This window comes from Bombina bombina, chromosome 2, assembly GCF_027579735.1.
Source record: "Bombina bombina isolate aBomBom1 chromosome 2, aBomBom1.pri, whole genome shotgun sequence".
Classification (NCBI taxonomy): Eukaryota; Metazoa; Chordata; class Amphibia; order Anura; family Bombinatoridae; genus Bombina; species Bombina bombina.
In genome coordinates this window covers 1,037,868,635-1,037,896,276 of record NC_069500.1, presented here as the reverse complement: position 1 = coordinate 1,037,896,276, position 27,642 = coordinate 1,037,868,635, and the positions used below count along the sequence as shown (strand labels likewise).

Below are 27,642 nucleotides of genomic sequence, written 5' to 3'. Positions count from 1 at the left end.
AGAAACCTCTATGACTAAGAATCAAGCGTTCAATCTCCATACCTTCAAATTTAATGATTTGAGATCCTGATGGAAAAAAGGGCCTTGAGATAGAAGATCTGGTCTTAACGGAAGAGTCCAAGGTTGGCAAGTAGCCATCCGAACAAGATCCGCATACCAAAACCTGTGAGGCCATGCTGGAGCCACCAGCAGTACAAACTAACGTTCCTTTAGAATTTTGGAAATCACTCTTGGAAGAAGAACTAGAGGCGGAAAGATATAGGCAGGATGATAATTCCAGGGAAGCGACAACGCGTCCACTGCCTCCGCCTGAGGATCCCTGGATCTGGACAGATACCTGGGAAGTTTATTGTTTAGATGAGAAGCCATCAGATCTATTTCTGGAAAACCCCAGATTTGAACAATCTGAAGAAATACCTCTGGGTGAAGAGACCATTTGCCCGGATGTAACGTCTGGCGACTGAGATAATCCGCTTCCCAATTGTCTACACCTGGGATGTGAACCGCAGAGATTAGTCAAGAGCTGGATTCCGCCCATACAAGTATCCGAGATACTTCTTTCATAGCCTGAGGACTGTGAGCCCCCCCTTGATGATTGACATATGCCACGGTTGTGACATTGTCCGTCTGAAAACAAATGAACGATTCTCTCTTCAGAAGAGGCCAGAACTGAAGAGCTCTGAAAATCGCACAGAGTTCCAAAATGTTGATTGGTAATCTCGCCTCCTGAGATTCCCAAACCCCCTGCGCTGTCAGAGATCCCTATACAGCTCCCCAACCTGTTAGACTCGCATCTGTTGAGATCACAGTCCCGGTTGGAAGAACAAAAGAAGCCCCTTGGACTAAACGATGGTGATCTGTCCACCACGTCAGAGAGTGTTGTACATTCGGATTTAAGGATATCAATTGTGATATCTTTGTATAATCCCTGCACCACTGGTTCAGCATACAAAGCTGAAGAGGTCGCATGTGAAAACGAGCAAAGGGGATCGCGTCCGATGCAGCAGTCATGAGACCTAGAATTTCCATGCATAAAGCTACCGAAGGGAATGATTGAGACTGAAGGTTTCGACAAGCTGAAACCAATTTCAGACGTCTCTTTTCTGTTAGAGACAAGGTCATGAACACTGAATCTATTTGGAAACCTAAAAAGGTTACTCTTGTCTGAGGAATCAATGAACTCTTTGGTAAATTGATCCTCCAACCATGTTTTTGAAGAAACGACACAAGTCGATTCGTATGAGATTCTGCAGAATGTGAAGACTGAGCAAGTACCAAGATATCGTCCAAATAAGGAAATACCGCAATACCCTGTTCTCTGATTACAGATAGAAGGGTACCGAGAACCTTTGAAAAGATCCTTGGAGCTGTCGCTAGGCCAAACGGCAGGGCCACAAACTGGAAATGCTTGTCTAGAAAAGAGAATCTCAGAAACTGAAAATGATCTGGATGAATCGGAATATGAAGATATGCATCCTGTAAATCTATTGTAGACATATAATGCCCTTGCTGAACAAAAGGCAGAATAGTCCTTATAGTTACCATTTTGAATGTTGGTATCCTTACATAACGATTCAATATTTTTAGATCCAGAACTGGTCTTAAGGAATTCTCCTTCTTTGGTACAATGAATAGATTTGAGTAAAACCCCAGACCCTGTTCCAGAACTGGAACTGGCACAATTACTCCAGCCAATTCTAGATCTGAAACACATTTCAGAAATGCCTGAGCCTTCACTGGGTTTATTGGAATGCGAGAGAAAAAAAAATCTTCTCGCAGGCGGCCTTACCTTGAAACCTATTCTGTACCCTTGTGAAACAATGTTCTGAATCCAAAGACTGTGAATCGAATTGATCCAAATATCTTTGAAAAATTGTAACCTGCCCCCTACCAGCTGGGCCGCACCTTCATGTGGACTTGGGAGCTGGCTTTGGCTTTCTAAAAGGCTTGGATTTATTCCAGACTGGAGATGGTTTCCAAACAGAAACCGTTCCTTTAGGGGAAGGGTCAGGCTTCTGTTCCTTATTCTGAGGAAAGGAACGAAAACGAACAAACAAACAATTTCCGGCGACAAGAATGACGCCAGAAATGACAAAAAAAAATTTTGCGCCAAAAAAGTCAGCGGCAAGAATGACGCAATAAATTGAAGCATTTTCAGCCCCCGCAAGCCTAACAGCCCACAGGGAAAAAAAGTAAATTGAAACAATTTTTAAGGTAAGAAAAAAATTGATTATTCATATGCATTATCCCAAATAATGAAACTGACTGTCTGAAATAAGGAATATTGATCATCCTGAATCATGGCAAATATAAGTTTAAAGACATATATTTAGAACTTTATAAATAAAGTGCCCAGCCATAGCTTAGAGTGTCACAAAAAATAAGATTTACTTACCCCAGGACACTAATCTACATATAGTAGATAGCCAAACCAGTACTGAAACGAGAATCAGTAGAGGTAATGGTATATAAGAGTATATCGTCGATCTGAAAAGGGAGGTAAGAGATGAATCTCTACGACCGATAACAGAGAACCTATGAAATAGATCCCGTATAAGGAGACCATTGAATTCAAATAGGCAATACTCTCTTCACATCCCTCTGACATTCACTGCACGCTGAGAGGAAAACCGGGCTCCAGCCTGCTGCAAAGCGCATATCAACGTAGAATCTAGCACAAACTTACTTCACCACCTCCACGGGAGGCAAAGTTTGTAAAACTGAATTGTGGGTGTGGTGAGGGGTGTATTTATAGGCATTTTGAGGTTTGGGAAACTTTGCCCCTCCTGGTAGGAATGTATATCCCATACGTCACTAGCTCATGGACTCTTGCTAATTACATGAAAGAAAGATGGAATCTCCCCCTTGGAGGAGAATCTTTGAAATCTAGAAGGTACCCCTGGGTTACGATTTCTAAAGCCCAGGAGTCCTGGACGTCTCTTGCCCAAGCCTGAGCAAAGAAAGAAAGTCTGCCCCCTACTAGATCCGGTCCCGGATCGGGGGCTACCCCTTCATGCTGTCTTGGTGGCAGCAGCGGGCTTCTTGGCCTGTTTACCTTTGTTCCAAGTCTGGTTAGGTCTCCAGACTGACTTGGATTGAGAAAAATTCCCCTCTTGCTTTGCAGCAGGGGAAGAGGTAGAGGGACCACCTTTGAAGTTTCGAAAGGAACAAAAATTATTTTGTTTGGTCCTCATCTTATTTGTCTTATCCTGAGGAAGGGCATGGCCTTTCCCTCCAGTGATGTCTGAAATGATCTCTTTCAGTTCAGGCCCGAATAGGGTCTTACCATTGAAAGGGATGGCTAAAAGCTTTTGATGACACATCAGCAGACCAGGACTTAAGCCATAACGCTCTACGCACTAAAATGGCAAAACCTGAATTCTTTGCTGCTAATTTAGCCAGTTGAAAAGCAGCATCTGTAATGAAAGAATTAGCTAGCTTGAGAGCCCTAATTCTATCCAGAATATCATCTAATGGGGTCTCAACTTGAAGAGCCTCCTCCAGAGCCTCGAACCAAAAAGCAGCTGCAGTAGTTACAGGAACAATGCACGCTATAGGTTGGAGAAGAAAACCCTGATGAACAAATATTTTCTTTAGGAGACCCTCTAATTTTTTATCCATAGGATCTTTGAAAGCACAACTGTCTTCAATAGGTATAGTTGTACGCTTAGCCAGGGTAGAAATAGCTCCCTCCACCTTAGGGACCGTCTGCCACGAGTCCCGCATGGTGTCTGATATGGGAAACATTTTTCTTAAAAGTAGGAGGGGGAGCGAACGGAATACCGGTCTATCCCACTCCTTAGTAACAATGTCCGAAATCCTCTTAGGGACCGGAAAAACATCAGTGTAGGCAGGAACCTCTAGAAATCTGTCCATTTTACACAATTTCTCTGGAACTACAATAGGGTCACAATCATCCAGAGTCGCTAAAACCTCCCTGAGCAACAAGCGGAGGTGTTCTAGTTTAAATTTAAAAGCCATCATATCTGAGTCTGTCTGAGGGAACATCTTTCCTGAATCAGAAATCTCTCCCTCAGACAGCAAATCCCTCACCCCCAACTCAGAACATTGTGAAGGTGCATCGGATATGGCTAATAAAGCGTCAGAAGGCTCAGCATTTGTTCTCACACCAGACCTACTGCGCTTCCCCTGTAACCCAGGCAGCTTAGATAAAACCTCTGTGAGGGTAGAATTCATAACTGCGGCCATATCTTGCAGGGTGAAAGAATTAGACGCACTAGAAGTACTTGGCGTCGCTTGAGCGGGCGTTAATGGTTGTGACACTTGGGGAGAATTAGATGGCATAACCTGATTCCCTTCTGACTGAAAATCATCCTGCGACATACTTTTAGTAGATAAAATATGTTCTTTGCAATTTATTGACCTTTCAGTGCAGGAGGGACACATTCTAAGTGGGGGTTCCACAATGGCTTCTAAACATATTGAACAATGACTTTCCTCAATGTCAGCCATGTTGAACAGGCTAGTAATGACTACAAACAAGCATGAAAACACTTTATTTAGTGAAAAAAATAATCTTAAAAAACGGTACTGCGCCTTTAAGAGAAAAAAAGCATACACGTTCTGCAAAACTGCTTTAAAATGCACCAAATTTTTCAAAATTTTGATAGCAGACTCAATATGTGTAGTTAAGTTTGCTCCACAAGAAAATTTTACATTTAACTCTTTATTGTGCAAACCGGATTGAATTAAGGCCTAAATCCGGAAAAAACACCCCCAGCACCTTGCAACAGCCCTGCTGTGGCACCTACCTGCCCTCAGGGATTGTAAATATGGGGTTAAAGCTTCGATTTGGCCCAAAACATCCACAAGGGCCCTCAGGAGTTGGAGCTTGCTGCTTGCAGAGTGAAAACAACTGCGCATCTGAGGCGCAAAATAGGCCCCGCCCATCTCACTCGATGTCAGCCTCAAAGAACCGCACCAGAGCGGTTTAAAACTAGCCATGTGGGTTCTGAGACCCAAAAGATAAGCCAAGTGTACCCTCAAAAAAAGTGCCCAAAAAACGTTATTGCCCACAAAATGTTAACAGCACTCTCAGTTCAAAAAACGTTTGCCCACAAACATTCAAAACTCAGTGTCAACCATTTTTTAATTAGCCCCTTATGCAAGATTAGTAATGCCTTTCTATAGCTCTTAGGATTATTGCTTACCCTTACCCTCATGGGGATACTGTCAGCCTTTATGAAATACACAGTCTCTCCAGAAAAAAATGACTGAACATACCTCACTGCTATATAGCATGAAAACGTTCCTCACACTGAAGTTTCTTGTACCCCTCAGCCTCTGTGGGAACAGCACTGGATCTTAGTTACAAATGATAAGATCATCATCCTCCAGGCAGAAGTCTTCATCCATCTGCTGCCTGAGAGTAAATAGTACACACCGGTACCATTTAAAACAAAAAACTCTTGCTTGAAGAAATTAAAAACTAATATTTTTTCTTTCACTTTACCCTTCCTAGTACTTAGAGTAGGCAAAGAGAATGACTGGGGGGTGGAGCTAAAGGAGGAGCTATATAGACAGCTCTGCTGTGGTGCTCTTTGCCACTTCCTGTTAGCAGGAGGATAATATCCCACAAGTAAAGGATGAATCCGTGGACTCGTCGTACCTTATAGAAGAAACCAGTCTTATAATCACATTTCATAGACATCATATCTGAACAACTCTAATAACTTTGGATTACGTATATATATATATATATATATTTTTTTTTTTAATTGGACATAATCAGGAACAGCAATTCATTTGCGCCACCTATTATTTTATACATTAGTGTTCATAATATGTTAGGAATAAACATTTTTAGATTCTGGTCTACAGTTAATGCAAATTTACTATCACTTTCCAATTTATGTATGATTGTTATACAGCAATATTTCACTAACATAGCACCACATTTTTCTTTTTTTTACAGTTTTCTGTATTTTACCTTCAAATATTTGTGGTTAAAAGCTTGCAGTCTTCTACTAAAAGTAGTTATCCCTAAAAAATGTTTTCACTCATTTGCATTAGAGGAATAGTAAATCTTTAAAAAAAGTCTACAAATAATATTAAAAGGACATGAAATCTAAAATTTTTCTTTCATGATTCAGATAGAGAATAAAATTTTAAACAACATTTCAATTTACTTCTATTATATAATTTGCTTCATTCTTTAGATATCCCTTGTTGAAGAAATAGCAATGCACATGGGTGAGCCAATCACACGAGGCATCTATATGCAGCCACCAATCAGCAGATTCTGAGCCTATATAGATATGCTTTTTAACAAAGGAGAAAATGAATCAAAAGAAGTAAACTTGAAAGCTGTTTAAAAGTGCATGCTCTTTCTAAATCATTGAAGAAAAAAATGTGTGTTTCATGTCCCTTTAAACATTCCAATGCAATATACATAGTTAGATTTTGTGTTATTTTTTTAGATACACAAAACTAAAATGCACTGAATAGGTCTCTACCCCCTGACAGTACTGTGCAGTGACAGTGAATCAAAGCTATCAATGCACATAGTGGACTAATGTCTATACAGATAAGAAAGAATAGTCCTGTTGTACAATGTCTGTTTCTGAGTCTGTGTAGGAAGATAGATTATTAATAAGTGAATTCCTTTATATAAGTTCCTGGGGATGTTCAACGCTTTAATTGTGTTATAGCCGGTGCTTTTCATTAAAGTTATCTTGCACAGAAAGATTCTTGGTCTTCATATTTTGGCTGTTTGGATATGCTGTCTGAAACCGAAAGATTCATTTCTTAAAACTCTAATACATTATCTAGATTCAAACAGTATTCGGGTGGCCAAACCTGTTACAAGCACTAGAGGGCAGATTTAGCCTAATTTTGCACCACTATTTTTTTTAGATTTAAGATGTTTGGGGGGTTGGCTTATTGTTAGCATAGCAGAAAGTGTGAGAATGCATCAAATAAATATAAAATGAGAGAATTTAAAAAAACACCAGGTATTTTTAATTCCTTACCCAATTACCCAGTAGGACATTGTTGGGGGCAATTTCTTTTGGTCTGTCCAATTTTCAGGAGAACATTCAAATAATATACCATGCTCCTTAACTGGACCAAGTCCTGTAAAGGCAGTATCGTTGACTACTTCAGATTTTTTAGATTTCTGGAAAAAGACAAAAATTAACAACAAATGTATTAAGGGCCAGATAACAAGTGGAACACTATTTAATTTATCCAGCTTGAGCATTAACTGTGCTAGAAGAAAGCTTTTTGCAAGCGTCGAGTTGCGCTCGTATTGTGAGCTGACCGTAAACTGTTTTCACTCACGAGCTAAGCCAATAAGCGCAAAAAGTCAAAGTTAGAATATCGCGTGCGCATTCAGGTATTCCCCCATAGAAGTCAATGGAGCGAAAAAAGTGGACAAAAAAACACCCTACTTGCACGCAAACCCGATCGCATAGTCTCAAGTGTGCTAACCAGACATGAAAATATTAATATTTCACATTCCAATGTACTTCACATAGCAGAATATGTTCTGTTTATTCATAAATACATATTTCTACATATATATGATGGTATTTTGGTACAATGTCATCTACTTAACTGCAAAGGGCTCCAATGCACTTATATATTTGTCTACATATGTTTTTATGTGTTTATATACATACACACACATATAAATACATAAAAAAAAATATATATATATATATATATATATATATATACACACACACACACACAAACATACATATTCATGCTTAGACATGTATATGTATGGATGTCTATGTTAAAGCCCTTTGCCTGCTTAGAGCCCTTATAACTTGTGTGCAATATTTTTTTTAAAATAATTTTTATTAGATGGTGTTATGAATATAACTGTACGAAACAGTTAACAAGAGCGCCGAGGACGTGCTAACCCAATGAGCTTTAATGAATTGCACTCAAGCAATCACATTTACTTTCAACTTGTAATACGATTAATAAACATGACGCACGTAAACACCTGCAAAAAAAACCTTATCGCTTGTGCGCAAACGTTAGCGCTTCACTCGTAATCTGGCCCTAAGTGATTAAAACAGTTGGTTACCACATCATTTCAGTTGTGGGAATTAGGTACTGCATGCCACAAACTATTACTAATAAGCTCACGTAATGCACTATTTTACATACTGTTAGGGAATGCATGGCACATTAAAAACAATTTAAGTATAGAAACAAACAGATTGAAAACAACATTTATGCTTACCTGATCAATTTAGCGCTACGGCAGCGCTATACAAATAAATGATAATAATATTTAATTTCTTTCATGATGGTGAGAGTACACAAAACATCACATGTGAAAAAGTACTCTTTAAACCACTAGGAGGAGGCAAAAACACCACAACATATCAGAGCTTTATATCCCTCCCACTACCTTGAATCCTCAGTCATAAATGTAGCCAAAAAGATGGAGGAAACACAAAAGCAGGATAGACAAAATCATGGTAAATGAAGTGCAAAACAAGTTCTGCTGCCAATTGTTCAAAAGAAAGGGCAGGGCTTGCAGACTTGCCATCATGAAATAAATTAATTTTTAGCAAGTAAGCATAAATTTTGTTTTTTGTCATCAGGGAGTCCACATGACATTTCATGTCGGTAAAACTCTCTCAATACAGTGAAGCCAACAAGCCTACCATTTAATAAGGGGGGGGGCACCAAACAGGTAAGGCAGGTATGTTACTACGGCCCACAGAACTTTCCTGCCAAAGCACCTTTAGAAAAGGCATACACATCAATGAGACAAAAATTCTAAAAAGTAGGCAGAGGGCCAAGTATGTGCCTTAAAAATCTACTCCACAGAAGCTTCATTACAGAACAAACCAAGAAGTGTTAACTATTCTAGTGCAATGAGCAGTATTGAACTTGGGGTTCAGAAAGCTTTGGCAGTTAGCCTAGCCAAGAGGCTAAGCTAAAAATGCCTAGGTTTAAATGGAGGGGCCTGTATGACTGTTAAAACCATATTAAGATTTCTGAGAGGAAAAGCTGGTATAATGACTGGTCTGATAGAGATCAAGGTCTGAACAAAGTTCTGAATACCAGGAAACTTTCATTGTTATACAAAACATATATTGTCAATATCTGACTCTTAAAAGAACTGGCTAATAAGTAATTTTCGCCATACTGTCCTGTGAAAACTGTAGCTCACTAGGAATTCAAAAGTACATTGGAATAGAAAGGTTTTTCTAAACTTGCGAAATATTCGCCTGGAAACAGGCTTTCTGGCCTGAATAAGAGTATCAATACCTTTATTATAAAGCTCTCCGAGTCAGCATTTGCTGTTCAATCACCATGCCGTCAATCTTAGAACTTTGAGATCCTGATGAAAGAAAGTGCCGTGTGAAAGAGGGTCCTCTCTAGGGGGAAGCTGCCAAGGAGAAAGTTCACCTCCCACTTCACTACTGAGTTGTCACTAGCTGAGATCATGCAAAGATTGTGTTCTGCCCAAGTGATAATGCGGGCCACTTGCTTTATCAGCAGGGAACTGCATGATCTGTGGTTATTGATGTAAGCCACTGCTGTGACATTGCCTGATTGGTATCTTAGAAAGAAAGGATTCCTGCCTGAGGCTAGGCCAACTCTGGAAAGCCTTGAAGAGTTCAAGAATGTTTATTGGTTACCTTGCCCCCATAAACCAAATTCCTTGAGCTCTCTGTGACCCCCAGACTGCAACCCAAACAGTAAGACTGGCACCTCCCACTTTGGCCAGAGAAAGGAGGCCCCCTGGACAAAGGTTTGGTTAGACTGCAACAAAGACAGGAACTGTCTTGCCTTGTAGTTTAGCAGGATTGAATGAGACAGATCCTATTTTATATGTACACAGTCACAGAAATTGTGTGAGATTGCTTGCACCACTGTCAGTAAAGCTCCAAGAAGTTTATAAAGACTCTGGGGACAGTTGCCAGACCAAAAGGAAGTGCCACAATGCCTGTTTAAGGAGTCATATTTCAGGAACTTGAAATGATCCCTGTGAATAGGGATATGTAAATAGTCATCTTTTAAGTAAATGGTAGAAATAAACTAACTTTCATGTACCGAAGGTAATATATAGCGAATCATCACTATCTTGAAAGTTGGTACTTTCAGTTAGCATTTTGATAGCCAAGGTCAGAAACCCAGGTTTATTTCCAAATCCTGAACAGGGACAATAACTGTATTATTTCAAGACCTTTACACATGCTAGAAAGACATTAGCTTTTGAGGAATATCGAGACTGGAGGTAATCCTTCTTGCAAAGATTTTGATCAAAACCCTATTTGGTACCCCAAAACCCAAGTGTATTCAACAGATGTCTCCCAGGCCTCCTGAAAAAAGTTCAGTCTACCCCCACCAGAACCTTGCCTAGCCTGAACTTTATGTGGACCTTGAGGTTGGAGCGGACTTCATTGATTTTTTTCAAACTTAGGCAAGTAACAGTTGTGCTTTCAATAGACTTTGGAGGAATCTGGGTCAATGTGGAGAAAGTCTTGTTTCTTATACTGATGAAAATAGAAAAAGCACCCTGTGGGACTAAACTTGCCATTAGCCATTTTATCTTGTGGCAGGAAAGCTAAATTTCCCCATAAAAAAAAACTGCGGTCCCGACTATTTTTAAACGGTCTTCAGTTTCTTCCATAGAGGCTTCTTAAGCGATAAGGTCTGAGAGGTTGTCACATCAGACCACAGTAGCTGCCGCCACCCAAGCTACACTGACACAGCTAGGCTAAACATAAAGTCTGCCAGCTAAAAGGATAGTCTGTGAAAGCCTTCATGCTATTTGTCCATGAAATACTAAAATGAGGTGCTATCTTCTAAAAGAATTGTAGCCAGTCTGACAAGTGTAGATATCTCTTCATCCACCTTAGGAATGGATTCCCATACATCCAAAGGAATCAGGAACATGTTCTTAAACTTGGCGGAGGGAAACCAAGCTTTGTTCCATTCCTTGGTAATCAAATCAGGAACTGCGCCAGTTAATGGGAAGGTAGACAGCTATGTAGGTGGGGCAACTCTGCAGGATCCTCTCTAGGATTAGACTAAGACTCAATGCATGGCATGCATAACTGAGCAGGGGTTAAACTAAATTACCCCCTTTTCAGGGGGTCAGATACTTGTCAGACTTGAGCTGTACCAGCTTGTTCCATATTTAGTGTAGGAGAGTAAGGGTAGAAGCAAGTATCTATAGATATATAGGCACACAACACAGAATGAAGGCACACAAATGGTTAACACCATATTGGGAACACAGGATTGAGGGCACAATGTAAAACTAAAATCCTTGTGTTGGTTACAGTAAAGGTGTACATTTTAGCTACAAATTAAAATCTTTAATGATGCTTATTTTAATTATTCAAATATACTGCTGAACATACAGGGTTAAAATACATGATCTTTGCAAAGCTCTTATAGGTAGAAGTGACTTATCCCTCCACTAGTCCTGGTGACTACTTTCTTTTAGCAGAAAATGGCTACCCCACTGTAGTGAGAAGAAGCAGGACAAAGGAAGGTGTGCTGCTATGGTTGTAAAATATTAATCCCTGATGTGCCAGCAGTTTGTAAGTAAGTATAAGCTGTTTTTATCAAAAAGTATAAAACTCCAGGGACCAAAGAGCTGAGGGAACTGCACTGTTGTAACCAGTAATGCCAGTGTATTATAAAACTGATTGTGGTAAGTTAAAAGAGACAGTACCCTATTTTTTAAGTTTTTGATAACATGCCCCAAATTACCTACTGAAGAAGTTGTTTAGTGTATGTATCTATGTCCCCAGGCTATGTTCATACTAGTAGCCAGTGGGCTATGAAGGTGCAATGTACTTAACTATCAGCACCTTCAACTGTGCTTAACTTAGCTGCAGACAAATGCTTCCAGTAGAGTAGCCCATCCGAGGTAGTGCAAGCACAGTGCCAAGAATCTCCCAAGGAAAAGCATTTTATAACCAAGGGGATTGGTAGATAAATCAGCATTACCACTAGGGACGGCTGTGGATCACACAAGGAGCAGCACACTGTAGAGGCCTGTGAAATTTCCATACTGGGAAAAGATTTATCACTGCCTGTCTGAAAACTCCTGGTCAACCCCTCTGTCCTTCATTGGTACTCTGAGGAGGAAATGATATAAGATTGATAAGAGAACTTCTCTCTATGACGAGTACATCAACATTCCATGATGGAGGCAAAAAAAGACTAAAGATTCAGTGTAAATGGGAGGGATTTAAAGCTCTGTTATGTTGGGGTGTTTTTGCCTCCTCCTAGTGGACTGGAAGGTAATTTCAAAATGTGAGGTCTTGTGGAGTTTCTGATGAAAGTAATACAATGTTTGAAGACCCTATCCCTATTATTATAGCTTACACTTTACTGGGAGCAAATAACTAGATAATGTGACAGAATCCACTGCTTTAACATTGATGTTAAAAATAATGATTGACCCCCCCATTCCTGCTTACCACACGGCCCTTTTATATATTTATATATATATATATATATATATATATATATATATATATATATATATATATATTGTATATATATATATATAAATAAAACAAATAATTTAAAGTGACAGTCTACACCTTAGTCATCTTAAAGTCTTACCTCAGATTAAGCTGCAAATATCCCCCTGCGCCCTTTCTATATCATGCAGCAGGAACAGTAAAAAAGTTATTTTAAAATGAATAGTGTTTCTGGCCAGTTTAAAATGTCTGCCAAGCTCAGCCCACTGATGACATCACAATCTGGGCTGCATCTAGGTACTGAATAGCACTGACAGGCTTTTGAATTCAACTTGTAAGCCTTTTGTGATTGGATGCCATATGCAGCCCAGATCATGATGTCATCAGTGGGCTAAACTTGGCAGCCATTTCAAACTGTCCAGAAACACTATTCATTTTAAAATAACGTTTTTACTCTTCCTGTTGCATGATATAGAAAGGGTGCAGGAGGCTATTTGCAGCTTAATTTAAGTTAAGACTTTAAGATAACTAAGGTGTAAACTGTCCCTTTAGGCAAATGATAGAAAACATGTGGAATTACATAGCTGTCTTACCTCTTCCTTTAAGGTTTGCTGAAAGACTGAGCGTATTGATAGGCAACAGCGATGGAAGTTCTTGATGAGCTGAGGATGAATGGTGCCACTAAGTTGCTCAACCTCTCTGTGTGTTGGTGAAATGAAGACTCCTTGCATGGTTTCCAAGTATATGTAATGGAAAAGTGTATTTTCAGGGCCTGACGTCAATCTTTAAAAAAATTGTAGAAAGAATTATGCCAAATTATTGTTTAATAATGAATAATAAGAATGCTTGCTTGAGTTATCAGCTTGATTCATGATAGGGTAAAACAATTCCTTCTCTTCCTCATGTAAAGAAAAGTTCTGCTTAACAAATCATTAACAGGCTGAGGAACATCTAAACTTGTATAAATGTCAAACAGTTTTGGGTTGAAGTGTATGTAAGTGTCCATATTGTACAAACATCTGTTCACAGTGCTCAGATCTTTAAGAGTAATAGTTATGTTCAGGAGCTTCTTGACACACTTTGAGTAGCTGCCACAGACCCCTCTAACTTTTCTTTTTTTTTTTATTGAAAGTAAAACAATTACATAAAATCATTATGCAAAACAAGATAGATTACAGCTTTGAATAATTTTACATCTGAATTATTAAGAGGAGTGTGATAGGAGGGAATGAGAAAATAGGGGAGAAGTCAAATACGGTTAAAATGGGTGCAAGGGTGGGTGGAAAGAAAAGGGGAAAAGCACTGAATTGCATATTCTGTAAGCCAACAATGTTTCCCTATTACACCAGTAAATATTTGCAAGGGTTTATGCATTTAGAGAATGTATGCTTTTGTCTGGAGATAAGATTCCCACATGAAGTTCATTTGAGCATATGTGTCCATGTTTTTATTTTTCATGTAATAGTATTCCTCTAATGAAAGTGTGCGATGATATTCTGAGTGCCACTGTGCGAGGGAGGGAACTCTATCTGATTTCCAATTCCTGGCTAGCATAATTTTAAAACTGTTGCTTAAAATGTGAAATAATTTTTTTGATGGAGTGGGGAGTTTATTCAGAATTTTATTGAAGAGCCACATACAGGGGTCGAGGGGGGTGGGCACACCTAGGATTTTGCTGGATTCTTGTGCTATCTCGCTCCATACAGGAGATATTGTACAGCATTGCCACCAAATATGAGACATATGGCATTCAGATGAACCACATCTCCAGCATTGGGCTGATTTGAGTTGATAATTTTTTTTACATCTCTCTGGGGTTAAATACCATCTCTGCAGGATCTTTAGGTTAAGTTCAATGAATTTGCAGGAGATTGAGGTTTTTTTGATGTTGGCAAAAATGTGTAGGGCATCTGTATATGTAATTTCTGTACCTAGTTCAGAATTCCATCTGTCTATATAATATGGGAGAGATCCGTGCGGCTGTTGTGATAAGAGCGAGTGTGTGATAGATAGTGCGTGTCTGGTTGGGGTGGTGTTATGGCAAAGAGATTCAAAGGGGGTCATTGACCTGGTCATATTTTGGACTTATGGGTGTGATGTAATATAGGAATGACATTGTCTATAGAAAAACCAGTCTTTAAATACAAAAAAACCTGTAGAAACCAGCTCGTCTATTGAGGGGGAATACTGCTCATTTCCCATATGATAGATCTGTAAGGATCTAAGAGGGGTGCCTATCAGCTTCGGTATCAGTGAAAGACCCGGGTGAAATTCGGTATTGTGTGTCAGCGGTGTTAATGGGGAGAATTTGGAGGATATATTTAGGTATTCAGTCAATACTTTGTCCCAAACTTTAAAAGTTTCCGATATAATTTGTGAAGGAAACTAAGAATTTATCTCAGTCTTTTGGAGTCCAGCATAGCTGGCCTAAATGCTGATTTTGGGCCATGTCATGTTCTAGTTGAACCCATATCTTATCGTTCAGGTTAGAGTACCAATCTATAATTCGCTGTAAGAAGGTAGCTTGTCTATACCTATGGAGATCCGGTACCCCAAGCCCCCCCCCATAGAAATGGGCAGAAGCATTATCTTTTTGCTGATTCTTGCTCTATTGTTAAACCAGATGAAGTCTAAGATGCTTGATTGTAAGGTGTTCATGAAGCTTGACTGGAGTGGGATGGGCAAGGCAAGGTTTGGAAAAGGTAGAGGAGCCTAGGGAGGATATTCATTTTAATAACGTTAATTCTCCCTACCCAGGAGATGTGATTTTTTTCCAAGAGGAAAGGTCTGCAGTTATCCTCGCTAGAAGAGGTTTATGATTTAAGGTAAAGAGTTTATCTGGAGTTGGTGTCAGATAGATGCCCAGGTATTTAAGTGAAGTTATCTGCCAACGGAATGGGCATATTAGTTTGATTGGTTCTAAATCTATTATGGGGATATTAATGCTCATAATTTCCGACTTGCTTTTATTAATTAGAAAGTTAGAAGCATTTCCAAATTCCTCTAGCTGATGGATTATATGGGATATGGTGGTTAAGGGGTTTGTGATACAGAATAAAACATCGTCCGCATATAACAATTTTATGATGCACGTTTTGAATTTGTATTCCTGATATCTGAGAATGGTTACGAATTCTATGGGCTAGTGTTTCTATTACACAGGCAAATAAAAGTGGGGAGAGGGGGCAGCCCTGTCTAGTGCCGTTTGTGATGTTAAATGGGGCTGAAAGGGAGCCGTTTACGTGGACTCTAGCTGTGGGGGTAGAGTACATGGCGAAGACTGCCCTATACCTATTTTTTGGAATACCGCTCTCAGAAACTGCCAGCCAACGTGGTCAAGAGCGGGATGTTTTTGTGGGTGGCATATTCTATTAATTGGGTAACCCTAATTGTATTGTCCTTTGCTTCTCTAGAGGGAACGAATCCAACTTGATCCTTTCCGATCAGCTGTGGTAAAACTGTGTTTAATCTTATTGCAAGAATCTTGGCGTAAATTTTTATATCTGTGTTTAATAGGGAGATTGGTCTATAACTTTCTACAAATTCAGGGTTTTTCCCAGGTTTCGGTATGATGGAAAAAAATGCTTCTAAAGTCTGTGTAGGAAAGGGATTATCTGGTGTTATCGAATTAAACAGAGTTAATAAATGTGGAGAAAGAAGGTCTATATATTTCTTGTAATAAAAATTCGTATAAACATCTGGGCCTGGAGCTTTGTCAGAGGGGAGGTCTTTTATGGTTTTTCGAATCTCTAGTAAAGTAATGGGTTGTTGGAGGAAGGTTTGTTGTTCTTCCGTTATTTCAGGGAATTTTATATCAGACAGGAAATGTTCAATGTAGGATGCACTTTTATCTAAGAAGGGTGCTTGTTTGGTCGGTGATTTTGTAGTTAAGTTGTATAGTTGTTCGTAGTAAGAGCGAAAAGATTCGGCTATATTAGCGGTGTCATAGTGTGTTTTGTTTGCAGATCTTATCTTAAGGATGTAAGAGCGGTTGGTTGTGCGTTTCAGTTTGCGGGCAAAAAGTCTACTACATTTATTGTCTCCCTCATAAAATGACTGTTTAAGTTTAAAGGCTAGCCTTTTACATTCTTTATCTAGGAGGCTTGTTGTTGTTTGTTTTATGTCTTGTAAAGCTTTAGCTAATTGGGTGTCGGTGGGTTTTTTTTTGAGCTGAGTTTCTAAGTCATTCATCTTGTATAAAGAGTCTTGTAACAATTGTCTTTGTTGTTTTTTATAATGAGATTGTATACTCCCCTCGCACTGTTCCTTTATGTGCTTCCCAGATGTTCTGAAATGAAGGCACTGAGCCAAGATTAATGTGAAAGTATTCTTCTATAGATTTTTGTATTTTATCAGTGTATTGTGGGAGTTCTAGTAGTTCTTCTTTGAGTTTCCAGGTGTAGGTTGAGGGGGGGGGCTGAGGGCCATGTGATTGTGCACGATACCATAGAGTGGTCCGACCAGGACGTAGGGAGTATAGCTGATTGTGTGGCTAATGATAGTGTGGTAACATCAGTTAGGAAATAATCTATGCGAGAATACCGTGAATGTGGGTGTGAGAAAAAAGTAAAATCCTCTGTCTCAGGATGGTGTATTCTCCACACGTCGTGTACAGTTAAATCTCTTAGTCTTTGTTTAATGGTGGCTATAGCTCTGTGTGAGGTAGTTGAGGTGTGATTGGAGTTGTCCCGGAAGGGGTCTAAAGTAACGTTGAGGTCACCCCCTATTATCAACAAACCCTTGGCAACCTCTAGGAGTTTATCAGTTAGGGAGGATATGAATTTATCTTGAGCTGTATTAGGGGCATAGGCACATACCAAAGTAGTAGTTGTATTATATAATTTTCCCACTAGAATAATGTATCTGCCTTCTGTATCTTTGTATGAATCCAGCAACTGAAAAAGGTATTCCTTTCCTAATTAAGATACCTACTCCATTCGTTTTGGAGTTGTTTGAGGAATAATATGAAGGGCCGAATTTATAAAAGAAGGTTTTAGGTTCATGACCTTTTAAAAAGTGGGACTCTTGTATGAATGTTAGGTCACCTCCTTTACTTTTGATATCTCGTATAACTATATTTCTTTTGTGCGGGTTATTTAATCCTTTGACATTAATTGACAGAAAAGATAACAATCGTTTGCTTGTTGTGGTTTAAATCATTGTGTGCTATGTTTAGTGAGATCGGATGGAACAGTGTGAGTGATAACAACAGTTTAACCATTCCTTGGTTCTGCAGGACCCTCAGTGACATCTTGATACAGAAAGAAGCAAGAGCAAATACAGTGTATAATCAAAAGTATACCTTACATATACATCACAATATAACCCGTAATTTTCAGGTGGTAACCGTTGGGGTAGGGATAGATAACTAGGGGGGGGGGGGGGGGATGGTGAAAAACCATAAGGATGATTGAAATTACTTTCATTTCAATCTGAGGTCCTACAACAGGAAGGACATAAATATTAAATAGCAAAATAACAGTGTAAACAGTTACAATGAGGGTTGTGAACATAAACCTTCAAATTTAATTAATAATAACATTTTAGATTTGAAGGAAAAGGTGGTGTAGCAACATAAGCTTAATTTTACATTTCACCACGAGTAGTATATATGGTGTGAAGTAAACTATATTTTAACAACATCAATAACCAGAAATACATTTTAACCAGAAAAAAGGCACGACAAAAACTCTTTAGTGCAAAGATAGAGTCTCACCAACTGTAGGCATATAAAGGTATGTCCCGTAGTAGTTAGTCTCCGTACGAGGCTGTAGATGTGTTCATATTTTCTTTTCGCTTTTTTAAAGCGATTGGACTTTATTCCAAGCTGGGCTCTGTAGGCTTGAGAGTTGTGTGTGTAGTGTAGCGGCCTGAGGCCTGTCTGAAGATGATGGCGATCCCGGGGGTTTCAGAGAGATTCCCAGTCCTTTAGAGAGTTTGTCCAAATCTTGAATACTTTTATAGATGATGGTTGTTCCTTCATAAGGAACAATTAGGCTGAAAGGGAATCCCCAGCGATATTTGATGTTTTTATCTTGTAGTATAGATGTAATGAAACGGGCTTCTCTTCGTTTTTGAATAGTGCTAGGGCAAAGGTCTGGATATATTTGTAAGTCATGATCTAAATGAGAGGATCTTGCTTTCTGCCAAATAGCTTCTCTGTCGTTAAATCTGAGAAATTTGAGAATAATGTCTCTAGGAGGAGCATTTGGCGGTGGCGGGGGTCGGAGGGATCTGTGGGCTCTTTCTATTTCCCATGGTGGTGCTTGGTGGTCTCCTGTTATGTGGCGAAAAAGGCCTTGTAAATATTCCAACAGATCAGCTGCTTTTATTGCTTCTGGGACTCCCCTAATACGGAGATTACTCCTCCGGCCCCTATTCTCCAAATCTTCTATTTTTTCTTGCAAGATCTCTATTTTTGCTTCGTGTGTATTGGTTTGGTTATATATTAAACTGACTGCTTCAGATGTTGTGTCCTGTGTTTCTTCAATCTCCACTATTCTCTCACCCATCGCTGTCATATCCTTTCGCATTGTGGTTAATTCTTTTGTTATGAGAGATTTGAGTGATTCAAAGTCCTCTTTTGATGGGAGCTTAGCAATATCTTGTTTAAGCTGTATTATAAAGTCTGATGAAGATAAAGGGTCAGTGGGGGTAGGGTGTTCTGAGGTATCTGTGTCCTGCACATCAGGTGTGTTAGGCTGGAAAAAGGAGCTGACCAGTGTGTTAGCCTGGCTTTTAGTGTTTTTGTCTCCACGCCATTCTATCTATATTTATGCAGACAGGTATATGCAGTTCAGTGGTTTTAGTACTTTATTTGGGCCTTGCGTAAGTCCACCTTCCTCTGATGTAACTACCGCTTTTGCTGCCTCTTGATTATTTCAAAGTGTTGATGTGTTAAGTCTGTTTTTTTTACAGAAGTAATTTTAACATAAGGCAGTATAGTTTCTTCACATGCTGTGTTAATGCAGTTCGTGGCACATAGTGAGCGAGTCTCTGCAGGTCTTATGGCTGCTAAAGTAGATTAAATGTGTACATGCTGCGTAAGCTGCCTTCACCTCATTATGGTATTGTCTCTCTATTTTTGGGGAAACATTCAGGGTCTGATATTACCTCTTCGCTGGGTTCCATAGCATTAGTAGCAGTCTGCTCACATGGCTTTGCGACTACGCTCCAGCATCGCATATATTCCAAGATGGCGGCGGTGCGATTTTCAGCGGCTGTGTTAAAGGACTTTGCGGGTGAGTCCGTTCGCTACCGACTGCAGTGTTGGGCTCATCAGGTTCTCCAAATGTTGAGCCGTAGTTTGCTGTAGCTGTAAGGTGTTTAACACCGGATTTAAAGAGACTTGTCCTGCTGCTGTATCGGAGCTGTTTGACTACGCAGCCATTTGCCTGCCCGGCCAAGCTCCGCCCCCTAACTTTTCTTTTTTAACTAAATATTATTATGACAGAGTTGTTGCAGCTGAAGCTTATCCAACATCATCTGCAGCTCCCAGGTCCCTTACTAAAAGCAACTAAAAAATTTATTTTCACCTCACTGATGAAATCAACATTCTTCATCTTTAACTTAAGACAATGGATCAATAATAATAATAATCATCACAACAGCACACAATCCGATTCCCCCCCCATTTAAATTAACCATCAGTTTGTATAGCCATCAGAAGCTGTAATGCACATATGTCAAGTACAGTGCACACTCTCAGGCAGGAATTTAATACAGATAAAATAAAAATAAAATGCATCACAATGGTGAAAAACACAAATACAAAATAATGTGAAATAAAATGTGTCAAAATAAAGAATCAGATACAGACCATTAAAAAACAAAATTTATGCTTACCTGATAAATTTCTTTCTTTCCTGATATGGAGAGTCCACAATGTCATTCAATTACTAGTGGGAATATCACTCCTGGCCAGCAGGAGGAGGCAAAGAGCACCACAGCAAAGCTGTTAAGTGTCACTCCCTTACCCATATTCCCCAGTCATTTGACTGAAGGGAAATCGAAAAAGAATAATAGAAAGGTGTAGAGCGGCCTGAGGTTTAGTAAAAAATAACTGTCATAATAAAGGGTGGGGTTGTGGTCTCTCCATATCCGGAAAGAAAGACATTTATCAGGTAAGCATACATTTTGTTTTCTTTCCTAAGATATAGAGAGTCCACAACATCATCAATTACTAGTGGGAACCAATACCCAAGCTAGAGGACACAGATGACTAGGGAGGGAGAACAAGACAGGCAGACCTAAACAGAAGGCACCACCGCTTGAAGAACCTTTCTCTCAAAAGAGGCCTCAGCTGAGGTAAAAGTATCAAATTTGGAAAATTTGGAAAAAGTATGCAGAGAGGACCAAGTTGCAGCCTTGCAAAGCTGTTCCAAAGAAACTTCATCTTTGAAAGCCCAAGAAGAGGAGACAGCCCTAGTGGAATGAGCTGTAATTCTCTCAGGAGGCTGCTGTCCAGCAGTCTCATAAGCAAAACGAATCATACTTCTCAACCAGAGGGAAAGAGAAGTAGACGTAGTCTTCCGACCCTTACGCTTTCCTGAGAAACAAACAGGGCAGAAAGACAGGCGAAAATCCCTAGTCACCTATAGGTCGAATTTTAGAGCATGCACAACATCCAAGTTGTGCAACAGATGTTCTTTATGAGAAGAAGGATTGAGACAGAGAGATGGAACAACAATTTCCTGATTAATATTTCTATCCAAAACCACTTTAGAAAGAAACCCCAATTTAGTACGAAGAACCGCCTTATCCACATGAAAGATAAGGTAAGGCAAATCACTGCAAAGCCGAGAGTTCCAAAACTCTCTGAGCAGAAGAGATGGCAATAAGAAACAAAACCTTCCAAGATAGCAACTTAATATCTATGGAATGCATTGGCTCAAACGGAGCCTGCTGCAAAACTTTAAGAACAAGATTAAGGCTCCAAGGAAGAGCAACAGGTTTAAACACAGGCCTAATTCTGACCAGGGCCTGACAAAAAGATTGAACATCTGACACATCCGCCAGACGCTTGTGTAACAAAATAGATAATGCAGAAATCTGACCTTTCAGAGAACAGACTGACAACCCTTTCTCCAGACCTTCCTGGAGAAAAAAGACAAAATTCTAGGAATCCTGACCCTACTCCAAGAGTAGCCCTTAGATTCACACCAATAAAGGTATTGACGCCATACCTTATGGTAAATTTTTTGAGTAACAGGCTTGCAATCATGGTCTCAATGACCGACTCAGAAAATCCACGCTTAGACAGTACTAAACGTTCAATCTCCAAGCACTAAGCTTCAGAGAAACAAGATTTGGATGGAGTTAGAAGGTCCTTCCTCAGAGGCAACCTCCAAGGCGGCCGAGAAGACATCTTCACTAGGTCTGCATACCAGATCTTGCAAGACCATGCAGAAGCAATTAGAATTACAGATGCTCTCTCTTGTTTGATACGAGCAATAACTTGTGGAAGGAGCGCAAACGGAGGAAACGGGTATGTTAGACCGAAATCCCAAGGAACCGCCAGAGCGTCTATCAGGGCAGCCTGAGAATCCCTTGATCTTGAATCATACCTTGGAAGCTTGGCGTTCTGCCACGACCCCCCATTTGAGGGTTAACCTGGAGAACACCTCCGGATGGAGAGCCCACTCCCCGGGATGAAATGTCTGTCTGCTCAGGAAATTTGCTTCCCAGTTGTCCACTGCAGATAGACAATTGTGAGCTTCGGCCCACTGAAAAATCTGTGCCACCTTCATGGCTAAGGAACTACGAGTTCCTCCCGACTCCCAGACTACTCCCCAGCCTAGCAGGCTGGTGTCCATGGTCACAATCACCCAGGAAGGTCTCCGGAAGCATGTGCCCTGAGACAGATGCTCCCTCTGAGAAAGCCACCATGGGAGAGTCTCTTGTCGACTGGTCTCCATTCCATTGTCTAAGCTTGCATAATTGCAGAGCTCTCAAATGGAATTGAGCAAAGAAAATGTCCATGTGTCAGGGTGCCAGGAATCAGACTGAGACGAGAAGTGCAAAAATAATCACACCTTTATTAATAACAAAAAAATAATAAAAAGTCCACAAGTCAAATAACAAAAGCCAAAGCGAATAGTCAGACGAGCCGGAATCAGGAACAAGGAAAACAGCAGAGTCAGGAACAAGCCAGGGATCAGGAACCAGGAAGGACGTCAGGCAGCCAGGTAATTCACAGGAACTCTCACAAACAGGTCTGAGACAACGCAAAAGCAAAGCATATTGAACAGAGGCCCTTTAAATAATAAGTGATGACATCACAATTCTGAGACTCCATCCTGTCTCACACAGATGATGCACACGAGTCTGGCCATAAAAGGAAGTGCAGGAAATGAGCAGCATTCCCCACAATGCACCATAGTCAGCAAGAGAGGTGAGTAAAATGGCTGCCAGCAGCACATGGCAAACAAAACAGGGAAAAAACCCTGACAGTACCCTCCCCTCAACGACCCCTCCCCCGTGGGAGGACAAACGGCTTATTGGGGAAACGGGCATGGAAGGCACGAAGGAGGGCGGGAGCATGAACATTAGAGGAGGGAACCCAAGAACCCTCCTCCGGACCGTAGCCCCTCCAGTGAACCAAATACTGTACACGGCCCCTGGACATACAAGAGTCAATAATGCTGCTGACCGCATATTCCTCATGGTTGTCAACAAAGATAGGACAGGGACGAGGCAACACAGTGGTAAACCGATTACAAACCAATGGTTTCAAGAGGGAGACATGAAAAAGATTGGAGATGCGCATTGCAGAAGGAAGGTCAAGAGCGTAGGCCACAGGATTGACCCGTCGGAAAATTCGAAAAGGACCAACATAACGGGGAGCAAGTTTATTGGAAGGCACACAAAAATTCAAGTTGCGGGAGGACAGCCAAACTCTCTCACCAACCTGGTAGGAAGGCGCGGGCAGATGTCTACGATCAGCCTGGAACCTTTGGCGCTGCATAGAACTATGAAGGCAATCCTGAATCTGCACCCACGTAGAACGGAGTTGCCGGAGATGCTCCTCCAAAGCCGGAATACCCTAAGACATGAATGAATCGGGCAACAAGGATGGTTGAAACCCATAATTCGCCATGAACGGGGATAACTTGGAGGAAGCATTAATAGCACTATTATGAGCAAACTCTGCCCAAGGTAACAGTTCAGACCAATTATTGTGGTGATCTGAGAAATAGCAACGGAGGAACTGTTCCAGAGCTTGATTAGACCATTCTGCAGGTGAGGGTGATATGCCGAGGAGAAGGAAAGCTGGATCCCCATTTGAGCACAAAAGGAATGCCAAAATCTGGAGACAAACTGGCTACCCCAGTCCGACACTATCTCCTTGGGTAACCCATGTAAATGGAAGACCTCCCAGGCAAAAATTGAAGCAAGCTCCTGAGCGGTAGGCAACTTCATCAAGGGAATGCAATGTGACATTTTAGAAAACCGGTCAACCACCATAAGGATAACAGTATTGCCATTGGAAACAGGGAGCTCGACAATGAAGTCCATGGAAAGATGTGTCCAAGGACGCTCACCATTAGCAATAGGTTGAAGAAGACCCACAGGAAGACATCGAGGAGTCTTATTCTGTGCACAAACTGAGCAGGAGGCAACATACGCAGCAACATCAGAACAAAGACCTAGCCACCAGAATTGTCGAGTGACAGACCAAATCATTTGGTTCTTGCTTGGGTGACCTGCGCTTTAGGATAGTGGCAAGTGTGCAAAAGTTTAGTTCGAAGATTCTCAGGAACAAAACACTTACCACTAGGTTTCTCAGGAGGTGCATTAGTTTGCCCAGCCAGGATCTCCTCCCCCAAGGGAGAAATCAAATTAGTACGTATGGTAGCTAAAATATGGTCAGGAGGTATAACAGGAGTAGGTATAGACTCCTCCTTGGACAGAGGTGAAAATTGTCGAGAGAGGGCATCAGCGGTAACATTCTTACTACCAAGCAGGTAGGAAACCACATAATTAAACCGAGAAAAATAGCGCCCATTTGGCCTGTCAGGGCGACAAAAGTTTTGCTTCAGATAGATAAGTTAAATTCTTGTGGTCATTAAAAATGAGCACTGGCACGCTAGTACCCTCGAGAAGATGCCTCCATTCCTTGAGTGCCAAAATTATGGCCAGTAATTCCCTGTCGCCAATTTCATAATTGCACTCCGCTAGAGACAATTTCTTAGAGAAGAAACCACACGGATGCAAGGAACCGTCAGGCATAGGACGTTGAGACAAGAGGGCACCTACTCCAGTCTCAGACGCATAGACCTCAAGAACGAAAGGCAGGACAGGGTTAGGATGAGCCAGAACTGGAGCGGCAGCAAAGGCAGTCTTAAGACTATCAAAGGCCTTAATGGCAGTAGGTGACCAATGGAGTGGATCATTCTCTTTACGGGTCATGTCTGTGATAGGTTTGACCAAGGAAGAAAAGTTTTTAATAAACTTTCTATAGTAATTGGCGAACCCCAAAAAACGTTGAACAGACTGAAGACCAACTGGGCGAGGTCACTGCAGAACTGCAGATAACTTGTTAGGATCCATGGAGACCCCTGCAACGGAGATAACATAACCTAGGAAGGTTACTTGAGTCTGATGGAACTCACATTTCTCGAGTTTACAAAACAGGCCATGTCTCTGAACAACCCGTGTAACATCAGAACGAGCCTCAAGTGTGGGTGAGTGTATGGAGGATGTCGTCTAAGTACACCATAACACACTGTTGCAACATATCTCGTAGGACATCATTAATAAATTCCTGGAAAACAGCAGGAGCATTACAAAGGCCAAAGGGCATTACAATATACTCATAATGCCCGCTCCTGGTGTTAAATGCTGTTTTCCATTTGTGGCCCTCCTTGATCCTAACGAGATTGTACGCTCCTCTCAAATCAAGTTTAGTAAAGAACGTAGCTCCCTTGAGGCGGTCAAAGAGTTCCGTAATGAACGGAATAGGGTAAGCATTCTTAATGGTAAGACGATTAAGACCCCTATAATCGATGCATGGTCTTAACTCGCCACCCTTTTTCTTCACAAAGAAGTAGCCAGCCCCTGCAGGAGAGCAGGATTTGCGGATGATCCCCCGCGACAGAGCATCGGCAACTTACTCCTCCATAGCACAATTCTCTGCAACAGACAGAGGGTAAACCCGGCCCCGAGGAGGAATGGTGCAGGTCTATGGCACAATCGTAAGACCGGTAAGGAGGCAACATACCGACACGCACCTTGTCAAAAAAAGTCTAGGAACTCTCTGTACTCCTCTGGCAATTGAGATACCAAAGAAGTGCACAAGACTTTAACTGGTTTCTGAAGACAAGTGGAAATACATTGCGGGGACCACAACAAAATTTCGGACCTGCGCCAGTTGAGACTGGGATTGTGCTTTTGAAGCCAGGGATAACCCAGAACAACTGGAAAATGCGTAGAGTTTATCACCTGGAACTGGAGGGTTTCAAAATGGAGAGCCCCAACAGCCATGGACAACTGAGCAGTTTTATGAGTAACGAGTGCGGGCTGAAGGGGCCTGCCATCAATGGCCTCAATAGCAAGCGGAACGGACCGAGGCAAAACAGGAATGGAGTGCTTTGATACAAAAGCACTGTCAATGAAATAGCCCGCAGCACCGGAGTCAACAAGAGCCTGGGTGACTATGGAGGAGTCCACCCAGGAAAGGACAACCGTGACCAAAGGTTTCTCCTTAAGCGGTTCCAGGGACGAGGATAAACCACCCAAGGTCTGCCCCCGACAGGACCTTAGTTGTGAGCGTTTCCCGGCCATGTAGGACAAGGCTTCAAAAGGTGGCCCTGTAACCCACAATAGAGGCAGAGCCCCTCCCTCCTCCTAAAGGCCCTCTCCGCTGCGGAGAGACGCGTGAATCCCAACTGCATCGGCTCAGCAGTACCTGGTGACTCGGGACCAGGAGGCATGGGAGGAGAGGGAGGCATGGGTGGGAACTAACACGTAGGAGACAACAGAACAGGAGGCTTCCGCAAGCACTCCTTGAAAGAGGGCCTTTCTCTGAGTCTGATGTCAATTAGGATCAAAAAAGACACCAATGCCTCGAGATCCTTTGGTAAATCTCTGGCAGCAACTTTGTCTTTAATCGCATTAGAGAGCCCATGAAAGAAGGCGGCACCAAGGGATTCATTGTTCCAACCAACCTCTGCGGCAAACGTACGGAACTCAATAGCATACTGAGCAACAGATCTTGTACCTTGCTGAATGGACATGAGTCGTTTAGCAGCAGAGGAGCGAGCCGGAACATCAAATACCCTTCGAAAGGAGGCCACAAATTCAGGGTAATTTGAAATCACAGGTTTATTAGTCTCCCACAAGGGATTAGCCCAGGCAAGAGCTGTGTCAGAGAGTAACGAGATGAGAAATCCCACCTTAGCTCTGCCAGAGGGAAACGCCTGAGGTAACATCTCAAAGTAATGACCACCTCGTTCAAAAACCCTCTGCACTGAATAGGATCGCCTCTATATCGCTGAGGTAGAGGTGCAGAACTGGATATGCTCCTGGTAGGGCTAGGTGCAGCAGCGGAAACAGGAGCAGCCATAACTTGTAATGTCAGGGTGCCAGGAATCAGACTGAGACGAGAAGTGCAAAAATAATCACACCTTTATTAATAACAAAAAAATAAAAAAAAGTCCACAAGTCAAATAACAAGCCAGGACGAGCCGAGTCAGGAGCCAAAGCGAATAGTCAGACGAGCCGGAATCAGGAACAAGGAAAACAGCAGAGTCAGGAACAAGCCAGGGATCAGGAACCAGGAAGGACGTCAGGCAGCCAGGTAATACACAGGAACTCTCACAAACAGGTCTGAGACAACACAAAGGCAAAGCATACTGAACAGAGGCCATTTAAATAATAAGTGATGACATCACAATTCTGAGACTGCATCCTGTCTCACACAGATAACGCACACCAGTCTGGCCATAAAAGGAAGTGCAGGAAATGAGCAGCATCCCCCACAATGCACCATAGTCAGCAAGAGAGGTGAGTAAAATGGCTGCCAGCAGCACATGGCAAACAAAACAGGGAAAAAAACCCTGACAGTATGTTTTCATTACTTAAGACACTCTCAGCTATGGTTTGGCACTTTATGCATTAATATCAAGTTCTAAATATATGTACTGTACTTATATTTGCCATGAGTCAGGTTTATGTATATTTCCTTTTGCAGACTGTC

General features: G+C 41.3%; 1 protein-coding gene across 1 annotated transcript in view; it reads right to left on the bottom strand.

Moving 5' to 3' along the window:
• Positions 1 to 27,642, bottom strand: part of INTU (inturned planar cell polarity protein) — a 473,020-nt gene that overhangs the window by 12,290 nt on the left and 433,088 nt on the right. Inside the window, exons 14-15 of the mRNA XM_053703638.1 lie at positions 13,037 to 13,226; positions 6,993 to 7,138 (exon numbers count right to left, since the gene is read on the bottom strand). Coding sequence (XP_053559613.1) covers positions 6,993 to 7,138; positions 13,037 to 13,226 — 336 coding nt within the window. The remainder of the gene's footprint in view (positions 1 to 6,992; positions 7,139 to 13,036; positions 13,227 to 27,642) is intronic.